Source organism: Ceratina calcarata, unplaced genomic scaffold (assembly GCF_001652005.2).
Source record: "Ceratina calcarata isolate Rehan_Ccalc_2016 unplaced genomic scaffold, ASM165200v1 scaffold283.2, whole genome shotgun sequence".
Classification (NCBI taxonomy): domain Eukaryota; kingdom Metazoa; phylum Arthropoda; class Insecta; order Hymenoptera; family Apidae; genus Ceratina; species Ceratina calcarata.
The window spans coordinates 129,895-151,870 of record NW_017150618.1 but is presented as its reverse complement, the minus strand read 5'-3'; the positions used below and the strand labels follow the sequence as shown (position 1 = coordinate 151,870).

General features: G+C 41.0%; 1 protein-coding gene across 31 annotated transcripts in view; it reads left to right on the top strand.

Moving 5' to 3' along the window:
* The window catches only part of CaMKII (Calcium/calmodulin-dependent protein kinase II), a 100,457-nt gene that overhangs the window by 26,463 nt on the left and 52,018 nt on the right, over positions 1 to 21,976 (top strand). For all 31 annotated transcript variants that reach the window (XM_026812448.1, XM_018022251.2, XM_018022244.2 and 28 more), the window contains exons 2-4: positions 4,028 to 4,122; positions 11,930 to 11,989; positions 21,772 to 21,826. In XM_026812448.1, coding sequence (XP_026668249.1) covers positions 4,028 to 4,122; positions 11,930 to 11,989; positions 21,772 to 21,826 — 210 coding nt within the window. The remainder of the gene's footprint in view (positions 1 to 4,027; positions 4,123 to 11,929; positions 11,990 to 21,771; positions 21,827 to 21,976) is intronic.

Below are 21,976 nucleotides of genomic sequence, written 5' to 3'. Positions count from 1 at the left end.
ATAATAACGAATTCAACATGCTAGCATTAATTATATAGCCTATACATCCTTAAGCGATCCATGCGACGTTGGTACTTTCAAACTTTTGATCAAAGAGGGAAATGGATCTAGAAAAACTGCTTGCGGTTATGGATCGAGAAAATCGCAACAAGGTCGAGTTTGTTCGTCTTCGCGAGATATCCATCGATGCCTATAGATAGTCGTTCAAGGTTGGCCTCGTAAATAACGAACGCATCAATTTCCTGCCTCTCCCCTGTTTCTACACGTCGAACGACAGAAACTCCTTCGAATTCGTCAAAGGGTTAGCCAGCAAGGGCGGAGTCCTTTACGAGGGTTGCCGTCGCTCGATTTCACGAATCCAAGGATCCCCGGGAGCATAAAATAGAAATATACCGATCTCGCCCGCTCGTGAGCTGCGAGGTGAATCGATCAGCGAGTAAAACGGCGCCGGGAACACGTTTATAGCCCCGTGCACTCTCCTATCGTCGTCTACTTTAACGTGGGATACGCGCATACACAGGGAAAGGCCGGGTCGCTCGTGTATTTAAAGGTATCGACGTGTGTCGTCGTGCAACGAGACTCCGCTTTGAAAGCTCGTCGCTCTTGCACGCCCTAGTTGCACGCCGACTAGTTCGATTCAAGGCCGCTGCCGCTTCACCACCGTTTCTGCGTCGCTAGTTTCATCCATCCCACCTTTTCTCAATTTGTACAATATTTTTTTCACTAGCTTCCTACACGACGCGGCGATTCCTCCATGTAAACTCGAACTTCCTCCTCCGTTACATTTACAGAGATTTCCATTGCACCCTCGAGTCCGTCTCGGGTGCTCAGTACCTCCTCGTTCGCTCTCTCGCTGTTCTCTTCGTTCGTTTTCGTGCAGGTTTACGTACCCGAGGCCTGTGCTCGTATCGAGAATTCACAGTACTTTTTGGCAACGAGAGGCATCTCCGTTGTGGCACGTACACGGCTTTCGATTTTCTTCAGCCGGCTCGAGGAACACTCGAGAAAGATGTCTCGCTCCTCGCAATTTTCCTCCAATTTCTCCGAGGCTCTTCTACGGATTACGTAAACAGCCAAGAGTAGATGAAAATGGAGGCACCCAGGAAAAATAGGTTGAGCACGGAGCGCGTCCTTTGCCCGGCGCACCGTGCAATCTTCGTGCACGCGAATAACGATGAGGTTGCCCGCGAGAACGGCGGAGCGATTAAAAAAGCGCGCATTCTCGTTCCTCCTCTCATCTTGAGCCGCTTGTATCCACTTGTAGCTTATCATCGTGAATTATGTAAAAAATTGTATAACGAATTATGTACGGTGAAAATGGTCTAGGAAATTATACGATAAATCATATAATATTCGTGAGAAAAGTATGCACGGTCGCACGGAATGAGTGGGGCTCGTAATTGAATGTATCGCGATAAAACGCGACCGCGACAAATCCGCTCCGGCTAGAATTCTATCTTTAGAATCGTGAAATTTCCCTCGCACCTCCGTCGCGTTTCAATTTTCCCGTAATCGTCCGTTGCGATTCCATTCCCCTCCACAATCTGATTCAGCTACTACATAATAGAATATCTCTGGGCTGGAGATTCCCTTGCGGAAATTCCGCGCTTCGACTTATCTGTCGAATTGATCTCGATTGTTTCAAAATTTCATGTGTCCGTCCTCGAAACGAGTAATGATAAAATCGATTAGGATAGATTGAATGAATAAGGATTTTAATTTGAAATAGCATGGTACTATTAAAAAAATTCATCAAACGAGTTAAGTCATGATTGATTATAATAATGTAGAATTGGCGTTGATTCTTATGGAAAATATAGACAGCAAGATTCCTTTACCGTCATAATTGAATGCGGAATATTCATTATTTTTCAATTTTACAAACAGACAAATCTTTGCTCTTCCCTAGTTTTCGTCACTTCACTTTGGTCTGAGGTGAATACATTAAATATTTTTAATAAATTATTATTTTACATATTTGAAGTCGAGAAAAATGAATTATGATTTGTAAGAAAATATGAATCCACTATTCAATGTGAATAATCATTTATTATTATTTAATACGACTATGTCCGTTGAATCGCTCTGTATAATGCTGGCGCCTCGCTTATCAGATACGTAATTTAGAGAAAGCGCGATGTTCGGCCGGCGTTTTTGTTAATTGGCACGGAGATCCGGAGTCGTAGTAGCTCGTTTTAGTAAATTGAGCCGAGCCGATTCCCCGCCAAGTGCGACTTGCTCCAATCGTTCGCCAAGCACGATTAAACGGGAACGTAAACGGGCCTGGCCAGACCGCCTCAGGTTCGGTCCACGGATTTCTATGAGAGTCAAGTCGATCGAATAGACGGCATTGAACTGCCGAAGGAGCGTTTCAACGCGTTGATCCAAGTGGAACCAAGTATTCCATTATACATTTTTGTACGCATGCTGGTTATTATGTCGCATATCGATTTATAGAATTAAAGAATTCTTTTCACAACTCCCCTAATAATCGACAAATACTATTCTGTATTTTTCATTTGAATAAATATAAATTAAAATTCTGACTGAAATTGTTAAAATATTTTGGGACGTCTAATTACATCCGAGAAATTCGTGGCTCCTAGACCATTCGTGCTACAGAATCTTATCTCGTTCCATTTGCCCAAAGAGTTCTCACCAAAGGGAATATTAACGGGGCTAAGTTTCCAAGAAGAAGTAGGAACAGTGTCTCGAAACTAGCTTCGACTAACTAAGAGCATTGCCAACGATGCAGCAGGCTGATCGAACTCGATAATGCTGCACGTGATCCAGGTGGATCGTGGCAGGTGGCTCGACAATCTCCGGTAATGATCAGTTTCCATGGAGACCCGTGGGGTTCACCTCGCCTCGCCTTGCCCTTTTTCCTTGTTCGCAGTTTCCGCGCGCGGCGTGGCCTGGCCGACCTAACCCGCAGGATAAAACATTAAAGTTGCGTTTGCGCCGATCCATCCTGCCTTGAACTAGTTTAACACAGCATCGTGCGAGGTTTGACATTTCGTCCTGACATCGCTCAACTAACCCCCCGCCCCCCCAAGCAACTTCGCTTCTTTTTCAATCCTTTCGACGACAAGCCAGAGTTATTAATAGCTCATTATCACTGCGCTACGTCGATACTGTGCTGTTCTTGGAAATAGCCGATCAACCTCTATAGCTCTAATAAATTTCTATTACCCCGTACTATTCGGTGCCCATTCGGTTTAAGAACCCAGAAGACAATTTCGCAGGTGTGCGAGCACGACTTTTCAGACTAAACCGACCGTAAACCGGTCCTTTTTCCTACCCAATTACAAGCGTTTTCCGCGTCGTGTGTTCGCGAAGACTCGATTTACGACTGTCGACTAATTTGAATGAAACGTGAAACACCGGAAACGCAATAGCTGCGTAATTTCAATAAAAACATATCAGCTGAGACGAGGTCGCTCTTTCGGTCTATCGTTACTCGATCTGAGTAAACAATGGTTTGGGAATAATGACGCACCCGGAAATTCAATTCCTTTCGTTCGCTAATTGCATCGAGGTGGATCTAGGTCATCTTTCGCCTACGCCGCCTTCTTTTTCCCCGTCACCCGATTATCCAGAGACAATGGACACCGTTTAGGAACTAAACAATTGCGTCCGAAGTCCAAGACCCCTCCGCTAGCAATTGTTTATTCTTATTAATTCGCGTGTGCGCAATTAACGGTCCGATCCTGACTAGAAAACTCTTTACCTCTTGACTACAGTAGATCCGTAAGACTGTTTCATACTTTCATTCATTCTCATTTCTCTTACTGCATAATAGAAATAATTACACTGCCGGTTTTTATGCTACAACATTTATGGTATCAGCTTATTTCAATACGTTTGTTCGTATTCAATCAGGCTTCGACTTATTTATTATTAATATATAAATCGAACATTGGATTTGATTTTTATTCCATTCTGGAAGCAATTAAAGGTCAACAATCCATTTGCTTTTATGTGTTCTCCACGGCAATTAATGGGATTGTTATTTGGTTTGTTCCAGGGGTGCCTTTTCTGTGGTACGACGATGCGTTCAAAGAAATACAGGTCACGAGTTTGCGGCGAAAATAATAAACACGAAAAAGCTCACGCCCAGAGGTAAGTCCAGTGTTCGCTATGTACCAAGTTGGTGCATACGAAATGTCGCTTTTTTCAAACTGAGCATATGTACTTTTTTAAGAATATCATATTATTTTTCATTTAAATAATTTATCAGTTCCTTCGGTAACTTGCTAAATGATTAATAATTTCATTATTTAATTTGTCAATTCTTTGAATATGTGCAAAATTCTATATAATTTTTCTATAAATGCACAAAGTTCGGTCATCCGTTATATTTGACCCAAAACTTTCTGCGAGGGGTGACAGTCTTTTTTGAATACATGCTTTCTCGTCATTTAGTCAATGATTATAGTGAGAATCGCGCGAAGAGCCTAGGGTACCCTCTATACCGAAAAAGACTTAGCGTTACCGTCTAAAAACAACGAGCGACGCCGTTGTCAGACTGCCAACATTCCACCGCGACCAACAGTTGCCAGTGCCGCGCCGGGCGGCCGTACGTTCCTCCATCCAGAAAACGTTGTTATCCCCACTTGCCGCGAAATTCCGGCCGCCGTAAGCTGAAAAGCAAAGTAAATAAAGCAGCGGGTGGCACCGGAAGCCAGACAAACGACGTATAATCGAATCAATCAAAATATCAAGTAAAACCGATCCGATAAATGCCGCGACTGTCAATGCGATTAAGAAGCTGACTGTAAGAACCAAGGAGACCGGCTCGCGCGCTTTGCAAGCATGGATTCTCGAGATTCTTTATCCGACGTTCGATTCACGGTCGAGCCTCAAAGAAATTCTTAAACAAGTCGAGAACGTTAAATCTTCGTCCAGTAACAAATGTATTATTTATTATGAAAACCGCAAACGCTATGATTTATAAACAATATATTTTAATGCTTTACTTTAAGCATAAACTTTTCATTTATAAACAATTCGCGGTTTACATTTTATTTGACAATGTCTATACGTTTTGATCGATTGGTAATTTGTTGGTAAATGACGGTACATAATTGATTATACAAACGCTCGATGACTACGGAAGTTTGATAATAAACAGTCGTTTCCCAATTGACTCTCTGGATAGTAAAGTCCCCGATCTACGTTTCGACGAACAGATACCGGATGGATTGATATATTTAGCGTGGAACGTGGATCGCCATCCAGGCTGGCTGTATCATAAGCTTTATTGTCGCTATCGATCGATCCCTTGGCACGAGTCCTAATGTGTGTTCGCGTGACTCATCCCGCGTCTCGCGTGTACGTTTCGCGCCGTGCTAACTTACGAAAAAGGAGACTGATTTACTTATACGAATGTACGATACAAATTATTCGAAATAGGCGATACCTTCTGACTCTCCTCATCCGAGTAAATTCAATTTTAACGTTTGGACTGCCAGTTCTAAGACAGAAATATAAGAAAGAATCATCGACGTCTTTTCCTTATTTTTCCAAACTCTTGTAGTATGACGAAATTTTATGATCTCTACAGTCGTTTTATTCTAGCTGAAAATTCTGGGTCAATCGTAAACCACGTGTAATGGAATAACATTGAAATGTACGAAGTCTAATTGAATGTTGGAAATAGTATTGTAGCTGGAATTCAACGATATGGAATCTGTTCTCCTGTTTTCAGTTTTTAATTGTTTTTCATCAGTATCTTGTTACTGCATACATTCACTTTTCAAGGGCTCTCATTCAGTATCATATTACGGGATTGATTAAAACTTTTTCAAGTGGTGTTACGCCGTAACGGTATTAAAGGATTCCTCTAGCTCGTGTGCAATAAATAAAAACCTCGTGCATTCCCTCGTTAGCTTTGAATATCGAGGGTTCGATTGGGTTTTGTTAACGGCGTCAACAGGTCAATTTGGGAAAGTCGTCGGGCCGTTCGCCTCGACGTCGGTGGTCGGCATGCGAGCCTTAGAATTCGTACGACGAGCGGAATTTTCGCGGGTCACTCGTAGAACGCAGGGCCAAGAATCCGTTTGTTAGGGGAAAAATCAAAGAGGAGCAAAAAGGTGTTTGACGTCGGCACGTCTCTTGGAACGTCTAACAATAAACGATAAGTTCCTCGGGATAGTTGCGACGGGGAACAGGGACAAAAGGCAGGGGGAGAGGAAGTCTTCAGCGGGGAGATTCTTTAAGAATACCATCGCGCGTCGAACTTCGCATAGAAGTTGCGAGGACAGAACGCGTCCGCGAGTGTCGAGATAACGAGATTGACGTCAGAAGACGTACGGACCTTTCCAGTGGCCACCGAGGCGACAAATTCTTTTGTCGAATCACGTCTTGCCCGAGATAATGGAAACGACTCCAGGCGAATTTGTAACTCGGACGTTCCATGCTTTATCGCTTCGGTGAAAAATCGTAATATCATATCTTTGTAAGAATTAGTTGAGACAGGTATCGAATTTTTAAACAGTGCTACATTTTAAATAGAAAATTACCATTCATATCTTATCGAAATTATAAAATAAATTCGTCAAACTAATGATCCGACATTTATGAAAGACAGCAAAAGCTTCAATGCTTCCTTCTTATTAGAAAATAAAGTGGCAGAAACTTTTATTAACATATCTTCAAATGTTAATATCTCAATTTTCTAAATATTGACATTGGTTCTTGCATCAAGTTACAAACCGCATTATAGTTTATTCTATGATAAAACAATTTTATTTTCGGTATTTAATATTATAAAGAAACCTCATCGGTCAGAGAAAGCAAGAAAATATGAATTTCGTCGCTGTTTCTATTGGCATCGGCCAAATATTCACGGATGGCTAGTTTTGACGCAGTCGAGTACGTTACAACTGGCCAAACTGAACAACGTACACAAACGAGTGGGTAGCCTAAGAGGCCGGCAACAGAAACGTATTCCGTTTGTTTCTCTTGCGCTGCTAACCATTCCTACATCTCCTGTCCGGAAATCGTTCTCCCAATTCCAGTGCGTAATAACAATATACTTTATTAGGATGTTAGCCAGATAGTAATTCTAAAGCACTGAAATTTGACATTATTCTTTATGTTCAGTCATTAAAATATCACAAGTTTATTTTGTCCATTCAAGTTTATACAACGTTTCATTTTGCTGGCTCGTTAAAATATCAATTTTATTTTATTCAACGTCTCATTCGATCACATGGTTTGAAGTATATCCCGAGTCTCGTAGAGGGGGGCATATATTGACTGGGAACCATGTTGGAATATAGTTGGCCGCATAGGGGATGAAACTGGCTCGCCCTATCTTTGGCCGGCGGTTCCAGTTTCTCCGCAGAGGTAAAACGAGGGAGAAGAAGCAAAAGAAAAAAAAAGAAGATTGCAGTGGTAGGCAGAGAGAAGATGAACGCCTCTCTCCTTTCCTCCCTCTGTTACTCCGGTTGCCAGGCCGAGAGGGATGCCGCGGCTGCACCCTCTCTTCCACGACCTTGCTCCAGTAACCTCTTGACCTACCGTCACGGTCGTTCCTGTTCACCCGCGTGTTTCTCCAACGAATAAAGCGCGACCGATTCGTTGCTGAAACCTTGAATCGGCCCGATCGGTGCCAGGAAACTTCTCTGGGCCGGTTCATTTTAGAATCGTACGGTTCCCTGTCATTTTCTCGGATTTCTTACACACATTTTAATATACAGTAAAGAGCATAAATAGGGAATCGAATTCGTTATACGAAACGTTGAGAAATTATTATAATATACTTAATTATAATAATATAATACCTAATTATATTGGGAAACGTTCTTGTTAACTATTTTTATCTTTTGTGAACTATTATTGTTAACACGAAATACCGCAATTCATTTTTGACTTTTTATATAATTCCACGGTTTACATGCAGTGATTGCATAATATAAAAGTTCAGTCTTTTTATAAATAAAATTCGCAGTCTAGTCATTGAATTCATACATACATCCGTGACTGCACATTTATTCGATTTTTGATACAGCATCGCACTCTGATCAGGTTTGCCATTCGATTCCCGTGACCTAATTAATCAAAATTCCGAGAGTGCATATTCGTTTGGGCGTCCGAATTGAAAAAGCGAATGGTTTGTGGTACAGCGGTTCGGGAATGTAGCAGCACGTATCGCAAACATAACACTGGTCATATTTTAAACGGCACTTGCCTTGCCGGTTTACGCTCGGTTTCATGTTTTACAAACATATCCCTTACGTATTCATATTTATGAGCCTGCGATATTCCCACGCACGTCCGTTTGCCATCCGCTAGAGAAAATTGTTGCACAGCTCACCTGCAGTGCATTGCGCGAAACGTTACAGGATCGGAATAAAATCGTATAAAAGCGAGGGACCAGTTATGCATAAAACACCCTCGATTAAAACGACCAACGGAGGTATTTGACCAAATGAATTAGAGAAAATATTCAGTTTATTTATGGGAATATCTTGTTAAATTTTTACACCCGTTTTACGAAATGATTTCTGCGCCACAGTGTCGCAGGAAATGTTTGAAGGATTTCCTCTGATCATTATCGTTATGAGATTTTCGTTCTACCAGATTGTAACACAAGAGCGCAGCGATCTTCGGTTGCTTCCATTTCGGGGAATAATTAATCGCGCGCTCTGCGTTCGGAGGTTCGCATTTGAAATTCTAATTCGCAACCGCCACGGGAATTGAAACGGGCTCTACGCCCTCCACCCTCGTATCAGTTCTCTTTTGTATTCCCTGTTTATCGACGCGGAGTCATTGTTCCACGTAATTTCCTCCCTGTTTCCCAGCGCATCGACGGATTCCGTTTGCTCGGTGCAACGGCCGGCGATCATCGCGAGATTCCATTCATAAATCTAACCGTGTTTTTACCTTTATTTTAAATACCGGCGAACGGCAAACAGGGCTGAGTCCTTGTTTGCTCTGAAAGCTTGACCCAGTTAGGTGGACGGTAAGACGACGTAGTTACGAAGGAACATAAAGGAAATCAAACATTCGTATTACGTTTATTCAACTATTTATTATAATATGCATTTATCTTTGAATACAAGCAAGAACGCTAATAGTATTTGCTTATTTTATTCTGCAACGCAAGATGAGAAAATTCAGAACAGTTCATATAACAGAGCAGATCTCATCACAAAAATATATAAATCTTCAATTGTATTTATAACGTAATATTTAATTAATACATTCTTAACAAAATTATTCAGGAGAATGTAAAACATAGTATTTGCTTATTTTATTCTGCAACGCAAGATGAGAAAATTCAGAACAGTTCATATAACAGAGCAGATCTCATCACAAAAATATATAAATCTTCAATTGTATTTATAACGTAATATTTAATTAATACATTCTTAACAAAATTATTCAGGAGAATGTAAAACAATAATTATTTCAATGAAATGTGCACAAGAATCGCGCAATTACCGTTCAAAGATATATTTTATATGCACCAGGCTAATATTTATCGCTATCAAGTTCACGTTCGCATTTTCCCGGGACGTGAGAGCTCGTGCTCATCGACGGTGCGTTCTTATCACGCCCGAGAGATCAAGGGCTGCCGCGTCCTCACCCTTCGTTCCACGGCTCCACTACCACCCCCTCCCGCCCCGGACGGTCTCTCCACGCGTCCCTCGACGCACCGAGGGTGAAAGAGTTTTTGCCGACTTTCATGACATTCGTGCTCCATCGAACGCAAAGCGCGGATCGGCCTTGCAGGTAACGCGCGTTCAAACGCTTGCAAACAAGGAAGAATATCCCGCTTTGTCTTTATTTTTATATCGGGCCCCGTTCGTATCGCATTCTTTTCTCGTCCTCGATGGACGAGCGAAAAAACTGCAGAAAGAATAGCGTACGTAATATATAGTACATCACCGTTCGGCATCTTAAGAAATGTATATGTAAATTGTTTTTAAAAAAAATTCGACAGTAATTGCAAATTAGTGAGCTTCGATTAGAAGATTGTACACTGAAGCTAAGTTGTAAATCATGTAACAAATCATGGGATTTTATATGATTTCGTATAAACTTTCAATCGCGATAATCTCTATCGGAACATTTGTCAAACTTTCTGGATAATAATCATTGGGAAGTGCCTTAAACTGTAAGATGCGTATCAAAATACGTATGGGGAGTAGAATTTGATTCATGGCACACGACAGGGAATTCGATTTATCCAACGACCGTGGATCACATTTTAGATGCTTGGGAACGAGTCTCGCGGGAACTCTGAACGTGTTTCAATGATCCGCCGGCTTTTAGACGCACAAGAATTTATGAGGAAAAGTTGTTTTCCTTAAGAGTACCTGGACTGTCAGGTCGATGAGTGATCGTTTTCCCTACCGTAGCTTGTATTTTATTTCAGATTCTCTTAAGGTTCCGTAATTTTAGATTTATTTCAATTTTGTAAATTAACAATGACAACAAAAGACAACAAAAAGCATTGGAATCGTCGGTTCGCGATAGAAGAGTATAATTATAACGAGCCTGTGTTACATTAAAAATTATAATGTATCCGAAAAATGTGATTAAAGCTTCGCTCTAAAAAAGTTCGGAGGCATTGCAACAAATAGTCGTGACTTAATACGCTCGAAGAAGTAGTTAGTATCCGATTAAATAAAAAGCGACGTTCTTAAGGTAATTATTGCTCGTCAAGCGTCGGCAGCTGTGGGAAACGAATTCACGGTTTCCCTTCAATAGTTTAATACGCTTAAGAAAGTGTTTTTCGAAGCACCGTGTTAGATCCCTTTATCCGTACGCTACGTTGAAGGCACGAGACGTAATGGTATTCCATTGGCTTCGAGAAGATCGCGCACTCGTTTTCTTCCCTTTCAGCTCGCGTCGCGTCTTCTTCTCTCACTTATAATTAAATCTCCAACGGGTAACGAGACTTGACGGTCTTCGTTCCCGCATCCACGCTTAAACAACCAGAATTAACGAGCACGGGCGGGAAGGGCCCGCGAAGAACACTGGAGTCGCATGAGGAGAAGCAAATTGGAGGACGGGACCACTCGACGAATAATAAAAAAGAAAGAAGAAAGCGGGAAAACTGGGTTATTCGAGAATGTCGTTCTTACCCTTCGCGTTCTCTATATAACAATATAATGAATCATAGAAAAATCATATAATAAATCTATATACGACAAGCAGTGACGCAACACTGATAGAAGGAGTATAATTTTAAATGCGTTTGTATCGAGCAGTGGCCACGTGTTTCTCTTGAGAGAACCAACTATTTCGATCCAAGTATTTCTACATTAAAAAATCTATTTCGCAGAATAAAATAAAAGCTCGCCTCGCCAAGGGAGAAATCGGATTCGGCGAAAAAGGAGCGATCGTATTTAATAAGTAAGGAATGGAATCCGATAATAGGTAGGGAATCGACGTCGCGACCCTCCAAGGAGGACCGTGGCGTTGGTACGACAGAAAGGAAACAGGAAATCGTGCTCGAAATGACTTGGCCAACGACAAATCCAATTTTATCGCGGTCCTTGCTGAATTACCCACGAGGAAACTCGTCAAGGGAGCTCGTTGGGAAATTCGATTTCGCGGTAATGACTATACCCGGCATTGGTTGTCGTTACGGTGAAACTTTTGCGATAAAGCTGCCTCGAATCCGTTACGAGCGTCGCAACGCGTGGAATTCGTCATCTACCCTGTCCGACGATTCGTCTGACCGACGTCAACCCCCCGGATTCTATAAATAATCCTATGTACCTCGTCGTGGACTGTGCACTTTTCAGTGAACTAAAACATTTATGGTGTCAGCTTGAAAAATATGATGTAGAATATTTAAGCAATGCAAGCATTCTAATATTCTGTATGTTTTTATACGTTATGTGCATTCTTTTAGATATCATCTCTCAACGTGTAATAAACAATTACGTGCTTTTGCTTGTTTCAGATTTCCAAAAGCTTGAACGCGAGGCGCGGATATGCAGGAAATTGCAGCACCCAAATATCGGTAAGTCCTAATAAAAACTAGAATGCGATTTTTAATTATTTCTTACACGATGAATCGGTTCCTTACAATTAATAAGAGTTTCGAACGAAGAGCGTATCGGATGCAATTACGGAACACATCTAAACGAACGTTAAATTTGCGGCGGTTCTATTAGGGGAACGTTTCACTTAACCGTGACCGGCAAAGCGAAGTCTTACACAGTTGACGGAAATATATTCATTGGAGCGCGACGTAAAGGGCACGTGGAAGCTCTTCATCGACCCGGCGCGATGTCACCGCGTCGCCGTTGCGACCTAACGATGAAAATTATAAATGGGGGAATAAGCACCGGCCAATATCGGAATCCAATAAAGAGGGGAGAGTGAATAAACGCGCGTTTACCGTCGCGACCGGTTCGAGATCGAGACCACCGCGAATTCTTACCTTTTACACTTGCCCAGCTTCTCTCGATAGCTCCGACGCTCTTTTCCCTTTTTTCTTCGCCCGTTTTTCCTCGCTCGACTAACTCTTTTCTTCCGTCTACGTTCTATTGTGTCCTCGAGGGACTCGATGTTTACCAGGATGAATTCAATTTTCCGCCGGGACGGACTCGTTCGATCCGTACTCTGCAAAATCGATTACCAAACTGTGCATTCGTGTCCTCTGTTGAAGTGCGTATCCACTTGTGTCATATCCTTGTATCATTGTTACTATAAATCATATAATAAGTCGTATCATTCTTGTTTATTTCAAGAGGCATATTAACACTAGATTGCCCAAGGAAGTCATTTTGACTGCTTTTGGGTAAATGTACAAATTATGATACACATGGGAATATGTTACAAGAGAAAAATTCCTTTACCTTCCGTATATGATGGCACGTTTATTATTGCATGAAACAGTAACTTACAGCGCTTATCCTCTAAATATTTGCACGGGTCGCGTTACGGTTCGGTGTTTGCCGCAAGCTTAATAAAAGATAAGAAACCGATCGTGAACAAGTTTACGGTAGCAAGGGCGTGCAATTTGCCGCGTCGATAATACGGTTTAGCCATCGGGACGTTTAGGTGCTCAAAGGTCGGCATCTCTGTGAACAACCGAAGCAACGTGCACCGGGATTACGTTTGGGATTATGGGATCTCGATATAATACTCGCCCATTAAACTGCATCAGCTCGTTAAGTGTCCTCTCGGTCCACTACTTTCGCTGAACCTTACGGCAAGGTTCCTACCCTTAACCTTTCGTATTTTCGAGCTCTTGAACATTGTTACGGACTTGGATACTGAAAATGTTATAATCGTTTGCCACGTGACAGGATTCAACCCTCCATTGTCCATCCCTGATTCGGATCATTGGACGCAATTCAATTTCATATAAAATATTTAAGTAGTGTCAGTTTAGAAAATGTATTCTAGATAAAACGTATAATAAAAGCACGAGTATGATAAGATCATAAGCACGCGATAAAAGCGATCAATAGGAGAATTCACAGTTTCCATAACGATCGCGTCGTTGTTTAATGCCAGCTTGATGCCAGTTTAATTCTCGTGGCAAATTAGCATACGTCGGAACATCGGGTCGCGATCGTATATTCTCGGTTTACGCCTTCACGTACACGCGTGCGAACCACCGAACTTCCCAAGTACCAAATATGTACAAGTACGGAAGTTCGGCTGCCTTTTATGGCGACTATAAATCTGACATGTGCACCGACCCGGCACCTTGCCATCCCGCGTTTTCGCACTCTTCTCCCCTTTCTCTTTACCTTCGTTACCTCCGTACTTGGAGGAGTTTCATCAAGGTTGCTCGCAATTCTTCTACTTTTAAAACTTTGATTATAGAATCTTGCTTAGATAATTCTTGTCATTATTATTATTCCTGTTGCCCATTATACGTCCTTTCTTACGTCAAGACCGTTAATTTGTTCATTTTCGTGAATTTAAGGACTTCAAGTTTTTCGGACGGATTTAAAATAAAATTCTAGGGGATTGAAATTTCACTTCAGGTAGCACATAAGGGTTAAACCGTCTTTAGAGCTGCAATGTTGATTCGCGTATCTGAAGGACACTTGGACAGCTAGATTTAAGTGCAATCCCGCGAATGGTAGGCTTTCCTGACGGTTTAATTCGACGCGGTTTATCCACTTTGTCGTTTTAACGAGGTCAGCTTTAGTGAAAGGTCGGGAAGGGAAAACATTGCCCATTGTCGAACCGAAGTTGACCGATTGAAAAGGTTAATCATCGACGCCCACGATTGGTAATGCAAATGTTCACGGTTGAAAATATTCCTCGCCCACGTAGCTTCTTGTATCGCGCAACCACGTTTTGATCCATTTCATCTCCTAATCGATTACTCCAATCGAAATAAACAATTATCTTCTGTTTTTCAAACAATCCTGTTTGAACTTATTTAGAATTGTTTATTTATTAATTCATTAGCCTGGCTTATGTATAAAATGGATTCTCTAAAAATAATGAAACTGCTTATGATTAGACTGCAGGTTTTTCGAATTAGATTCTATTTTATAAACTAACTTATTTTGTGTAAAAATCTTCGGTCTAACGGTAAAATATTTTTACGTTGCACGAGTCACGTTTTGAATAGACTCTATTTAAAAGTTTCATGACATTTTCAATCCCGGGTTCTGTGTATCCATCCAAGATTATACAAGATCTGAATTCTGTAGCGAACTGCAAAGATCGCGGCCCCGTAGATTCAGCTCGCCTTGAATGCTCGCGTTAATTTGTCATGGTAGGCGTGTGTAATGAATACATGGTAGCTGTGTCTATAGCCGCCGTCGTGCTCGAGATCTCTCGCGCGAATTTAAAAACCCCGGGAACATAGAGACCTCGAGAGAGGTTTAAACCTCGAGTGGTGCGAGATCGGGTTAGGGAGGAATCGGGTAACGAGGATGAGAGAAACCGTGCGCCACTCGTTGTCGCGTGTTTCCGAGAAATTTTTATCCGAGTTCAATTACACCAATGCGAGAAGGAAATCCTGAGGAGGGGGAAAAATAAAATAATAATTACTCACTGGAGAACAGTTTTATTAAGAAATTAATACAATATTTCACATAGTAATTAATAATTAATATAATGCTTTGTAATAATCACAATATTTCACGTATATTCTTTATTTATTTAAAAGGTCTTATAAATCTTGGAGTAGTAACGAAATTGAGGCATAAAAGTGGTAGAATCCTGGGAATCGGTTATTATTTGACGTTCGGTAATTCGGTGGGTAATTAGCTGTGCGATTCGTGCCTGCGCGGGTAATTAGGCCAGGCCGGAACGTTTGCAACCACCTGTGCACGCTCCACGCTCCGCAAACACTCCGCCGAGCAGGACGTGTGTGACGTTGCATTGGCTCGATCGGTCCTCTCTTTGCACTGCACCCGGTTAACGTCGTCCGTCGTTTCAACAATCCGAGATGCCCCAGAGCTTCAAAATTATTTACGCGAGGCTGAGTTTTAATCGTATACATCGTGCGATTTCCGTTCCTTGTTGGTCAAGTTCATGAAAGAAAGCTTATTGACCTTCTCCACGTGTTGTCGTATCTTCTAATTAAACATCCAACGAGAAATCTTATTAATTATAACATCTCTTATTTAATGCACATTCTTCGTGTATCTTCTTAGTGACTTTCAACCCTCATTTTTTCAATCAAATGTCTTCTTCTATTGCCAGATTGACAGAATAAAATGACGAGATGAATAGTGAAATTATTATCTAAAATTATTTAAGAAAACCTCGTCTAAATTCCTTTACAAATCTTTTCGTAGGTATCAAATTGACAGAGGGTTAAATTAGAACGTGAGGTAGTATAAGGGTTACTTATTTTCTTGCGAGGGGGAAAGCGACGGGCAAGAACCGTTTAGGAGATGGCAATTAGGTAACGGTAGTCCGAGCGGAGTATCGAGCCACGATTTCAATTAATCCGAGGGGTAGTTTGCCGTCTAGGAAGTATGATCCCTCCCTGGAGACCGGTCGATACGAGTCCTCTGGTTTACCTCGCCGACCATTGTCGTTCGTGTGCCGCACGTACACACATGTGCCGATCCCGGTTGCACGAGCAAATTATCCACTGATCCTGAAGCTTTGAAATTCGTCCGGTCGAACTAGCCCGTTGCAACAGCTAACCGGCGTTCGAGAGTAATAAAATATTTGGAGGTCGGTGTTTCTGGGTAACAACGAAATTTGTAACCGCACGTGCGATTAGCACAATGCCAACCTTGAACCGGCTCGGTTCTTCTATAGTAGTATTACGACGAAACGCGGCCAGGCTGGACGCTGGCCAATAGGTATCGTCGCCGCGAGGAAAATTCTCGACCGGGCGTGCCAAGTAAGGCTCGAAACGCGATTGCATTTTTTACGATTCTCCCTGAACGATCCAATCTATCTAAAGGGGCCGAGACGAAAGATAACGTAGCTCCGAGCGTTATCAGATCGGAAATGAACAACCACAGGATTTTATTCAATCGTTTTATCTGAATAGTCAGCGAAAGGACCCTATACTATCAGATCAGTAGAATCTTTTATTAATTCATTTGCATCGTATATTGCCGGTTAAAATTCAAATTAATACAATATTTCATATAATGGATGATACACTGTTTCATGTAATATGATACAATAATGGACGCAGCGATTAATAAAATGTTTAATATACTAAATGAAGAATAATGGTACTTGATGCTCGTTCATTCTGTGTAACTACGTTCGTAATAATAGCCGGAAAAATTGTACGTATATAGATATACGGTAATGATGCAAATGGATTAACAGAGAGAGAGAGAGAGGAGTTTAATTAGTAAAATTGTTACCTTCGCGATTACCACGGTAGCAAAACGTGTACGGAAACGAGTAGCGCAAGAATAACGATAAAAAATCCATTAGCTGGATATAAAAAATAGCGTGGAACGCGACAAGGAACGAGCGTGGAGAGCAGAGGAGCGAGTAAAAAGGAATTTCTCAGCTGTCCATCACGGTGTGTACGCCGGGCCAATTAATGTTTTTATTAATCGATTGAATGGAAGGTAAAGCGTCGCTGTGCCGCGGTGATATCGAAGTGAAAACGCGAACGCGTGGAACACAGTCGGCCAGGCCAATGTCGGCCTTTTATTCGTTTGTAAGCGAATTTCATTGATCGCCACTGTTAGGTGTATCCCCTAACGATGTACAGTGGCTATAGAAACCATTTTCCACTGGACTGTGTTCTACTAGCATATCCTACTATTGTACTACTGTTAAGTATCAGTATAAATGGACAGGCGATGTACATAAATCGTATAATAGATTATATAAAAAATCGTGTAATAAATCGTATATAAAAAGGCCGTACAGTAAATCATGAATTGTTCCGACAAAATTGTAGTTCAAATCAAATGGAGACAATTTAAATGATAATCCTTATCGATTCTGTTTTACAATACGTCATAAAACTTATAAATAGCAGCGTACACAATAACGATACGCAACGGTGACGCGATGTGAGGATGTGGAAATGGAATCGTAAAATAAGGCGAATAATTTTCGTAGCCACTGTACAAGCGTATAACCGGCCGCAATCGAAACTATTCGCGTCGTGTTGCCGGAACACGTTTCCATTCACGGGATAATCATTTGCTTTGACGCGGACATTGTTCGCGGGAAATGGCGTTCGGAACTATGGCCTGCCGGGAAAATTCAACGTTTCTTTCACTCTCCCATCTTTTTTGTTCCCTGCCCTCTTTTTGCAGATCGCAATTTTTCGTTCGATTATTATCTCGCGAGAGAACAGATTGCAGAGCTGGGTTATAATTAAACGGAATGAACGTGGAAAATACGGTCTTGACTGTGCTTTTTTTCGCTCCGTGAATCCCTGGCTTTGTAGTAATTAGCATTCGTTATCTCTACCTAATCATTTCTTTTATCGAATTATTTATCACGAGATCGTCGCAACGCAGTTGATTCATATTCATGTCTAATGAATTTCCGGGTTTTTCTTATTCGTGTAAAATTAAGAATTTCTAGTGCCTTTATTATGACCATACGAGAAGGAATTAATTTACTGTAACTATGTATACATATATATTTCTACAGGATTTACCTATATTTTCTCTTCCTCGAGGTTCTTTGCCCCCTTTATCGCGTACCATCGATCCTCATCTCGTCTGCTGCCCGTGAATCTCCCGAGAAAGCTTGATAGCTAACCGGAAGTAGCGTAGATCAATACTCGGCGCGTCGGACTCCGTATCCATGCCCGACCGACCTCCTTCGTCGCCAGGGCAATTTTCCCATCTTGACGAATCTCGTTCCCCATCAGGAAGGGAATCGACTCACCTGAATCCTAAGATATCCCACCACCAAATCTTCTGCGAAGTATTCGCGATCAAGGAAAATCGAACTTCGAGGGTCTCTTTAACGGATAAAAATCCTCGAATTTTTATTGGAATTTTCTTTTTAGATTACGAATTTGTTGGTAGATTTTATTCTTGTAGAAATCGATTATACTAAGCTACGAATAAAAGCTTTAAAAGTTGTATGTTAATTTATATTTAATTTTAATGATTGACTTAATCTTGATTTTGTAAAACTTGCTACTTGCAAATGGTCGGAACTTCTGTTCGCATCTTATATTAAATAAAGCAACTTGAAATCTGTTCATCCTTAAGATTAGTTCAATTCAGGGGGGAACAGGTGTAAGTGTCGCTGGTACGAATTAGAAGCCGTTATCCAGCAAGTTCGCTGACAAAAGCCGATGGAGGGAGGTTTGTTAAATCGGTCGAGCCGATTCCATAATTCATAAGGAAGGCGGCAGGAGTTTCTTTTATTCATCATACGGCTCTATCCATCGACTAGACGTGACCGATGAATTACCGCGTTCTCTTCCCGTTTTCATCAGCTACGTCCAGTCAACAAGTGATACCTATCGATCCCCTCTCCGAATCTCCTCCGTTCCTTAACTTTCCTTTACTTTCCCATTTTTTCAATTAATTATTGTCTGTTAAAAAATCAGACAAATTCCACTTATCAGAAACTAGCTCAACTAATAGATTCTTCACAATCATAAAATAATTCTTATTTTCTCTCAATTTCTCAAGCGTTTTTATTCAGCTCCATATTAATATTAAATTGATTAAAAGCTTTCTGTCAGGAATAGTATTAATGATTTATTACAGTAATAAATTGACGCAGACTCTGATATTAATTTGGAATATTTACATCAGATTTTTTTATTGAATGATGAAGCAGTCGGACAGATCTGTGCGCGTATCGCTGTGGAACATTTATCGAGTTTATAATTAGTTGAATAAATAAGATATTATCAAAGGTTAAAAGGCTCTTCAAAAGCCCCGTGCGACGAGACTGATGGATCTCACGAACATTTTGCAAATTTATTAATGCAGAATCGTGAGACAAGTTGTAACTGAGGAAACGCTTTAGCCGAGAGTTAACGGGAGATAAATCACGACAGAATATGCGCGACATTTCAGCGGAAGTTTAATGCCGAAGGTGTTCGGGGAATAAGGGAAGTGGAACGAAAATCGCGAGAGAACGCGTGGCAACGCGCCGCTCCGCTTCGAGGTGTGGCTTCTCTCGGATCGATACACTCTCGTTCCTCTCTCTCTCTCTTTCTCTTCTGACCAAGATTAACGCTCTCTTCCGTTCTCCAAGTTATTCGCATCGACTGTCGGAAGAGCGACTTTGCGTTTAACTACTTCTTCAGCAAAGTTGCGATGAATGGACGAGACCCGGCATTGTTACATGATAGTGCACGTGTTTTTGGCGGTCTATTATGCGATACGGAGTTCACAGGCCATTGTGCCAACCAGTTTACTTTATATTTTGTTCGAACTGAACTACGGTAGACACAGTAACGATCAAAGTTGATTTTCACTCTACACCGTCGTTCATATATCTTAGGAAAATTTACAAAGATAGGCTGTTTGATTGATATAAAAAGTTGGTAAGATTAAAGAATGCTTATTCTTCACTTAAAATTTTTGCATAACTATTCATGACGTATGATGGGTTAAATACTTATTTCTATATGATTTATTTAAGTACGACAGTTCCTGATGATTAATATGGAATATTTGTTAGACTTTTTAATAGAGGCACTTGAAAATGTCCTAAAGCTTATCAATAGAACTATACGAGTACTACGTGTGAATAAGAGAACCGTTTAGTACACACTTTTATGCCTGTTACAATTCCCAGAGGTATTGTTTCATATCTTCAATGCTCTTTTTATTACACAATACGAACATCGTGTATAAGTTTTAATACGAACGTGCGATACATTCTAATAAAACGCAGTTGCCTTCTGACACGGCGTTGATCGCATCGACGGTTTCTACGAGTAGAAAAATTATCCGGATCCGAAACGTGCCTCGCGATCGTTTCTCGCCGATGAAAATTCCCATATAATAACGCCTGTTCTAGTGTCTGATCTCCGGTTCCCTCTTGATCTTTATTGGATCGGCTGAGGGTATCAAAGAGACTGGAAGATAGGCTTCCTGTCTTTCTCCCTTACCCAAGCTGATCGATTCGAGGATCATTCGGAAGAGATGATGAGGAGGATATCTGCCGTCTGTACCGGTGTCTCATTCTTTCGGATATCTCTTCCATTTTCATTAAACTCTGCCCCTCGTAGATTCGACACACTCATCTCGCTCGAGACGTCCGTCCACGTCTTCGATTATCGATCCGAATTTTTATAGTCTCCTTATAGATAATTCAACAGTTCTGTCGTATTCGAAGCTTCAGTTTTATGAAGCTGTACACCACCGTTTATAACTCTTGGGACATATCGTAAAACAGAGGGTCAAGTTATTAAAAAATTTATTATTATTCTATCGTGTTAGAAGATGGTTTATAGGAATTTTATAATTCATGTTTATTCTTTCCTTTATTCATGATTTATTTCATTTATCGTACAATTCATTGCACGATTCCTTGTTACGTCAGTTGGAGTTGTCTCTCGGATAGGAATAATTGTCAGACGTCCTGATTGATAATAAGCTCCCAGAAGAGTTCTGAAACTTGTGAACGGAGGTGTAACGTGTCAGGAAGAAACTGGAATACGTTTTCATTGAAAGCTTGGTACCCTCGGGCTGGTTTCATTCCGCTTGATACTGCTCCGCGCGGTCTCGGCCCGTCACTTGACATTAATTAAGACCGATTCGACGCGGTACCATTGGTTCGTACATAGCGAGAAATGTCTCCTTCGTTGACCCTAATGAACGAGCGAACCGTCACGGATGCAAATGATACTCGACCGTGCACGAGTGTATCGATTTCCCTCGCTTCAAATATTCCACCACTTAAAATAATAATTAATAACAAAGGGTTTAAGTCTGGAGATGCGTGTCCATATCGTGTCGTATGTACGATATATCGGATGTTATATAATTTTGATACTTGATTCATGACATCATTTAATATGCGATTTTTTATTCGATTTATTGTATCAGTTCTATGGGATGTGTTATAAATGAGGGCAATTTGTTCGACGAACGTGAGAAGAGTTTTGCTACGATTTCTTCTGATTGTCTTTGGTTTTACTCGAAGGACTACCTCGTTATCACTGACAGATTTGCACCGGTTATTTCGCGAACAGTTGAATAGGAAGTTCCGTGGAAATTCGAAAGCCGAGATTATCGTCTCTGTATTAAAGTCTGTGGTAACTGTGTATTTCTAGTGGAGGAGAACGGATTTACTATGATTGGGTATATGTTAGGAATTTGACGTTTTTCTTGAAGAATAGGGATAGGTTTGTTCGATCATTAGTTAATGTTTCTCTTTAATTTTCTGTTACAGTGAGACTACATGAGAGCATACAAGAGGAGAATAGTCATTATCTCGTCTTTGACTTGTAAGTAATCATGAATTTTATCTTAATCAATGTTTTAATTTAATCCGTTGGATACTGGAACTAACATACACGTTCAAATTTATAAAGACGTATCAGTGGACAGTGAATACTTAAATATATACAAATATATTTTTAAGAAAATATTTGCAA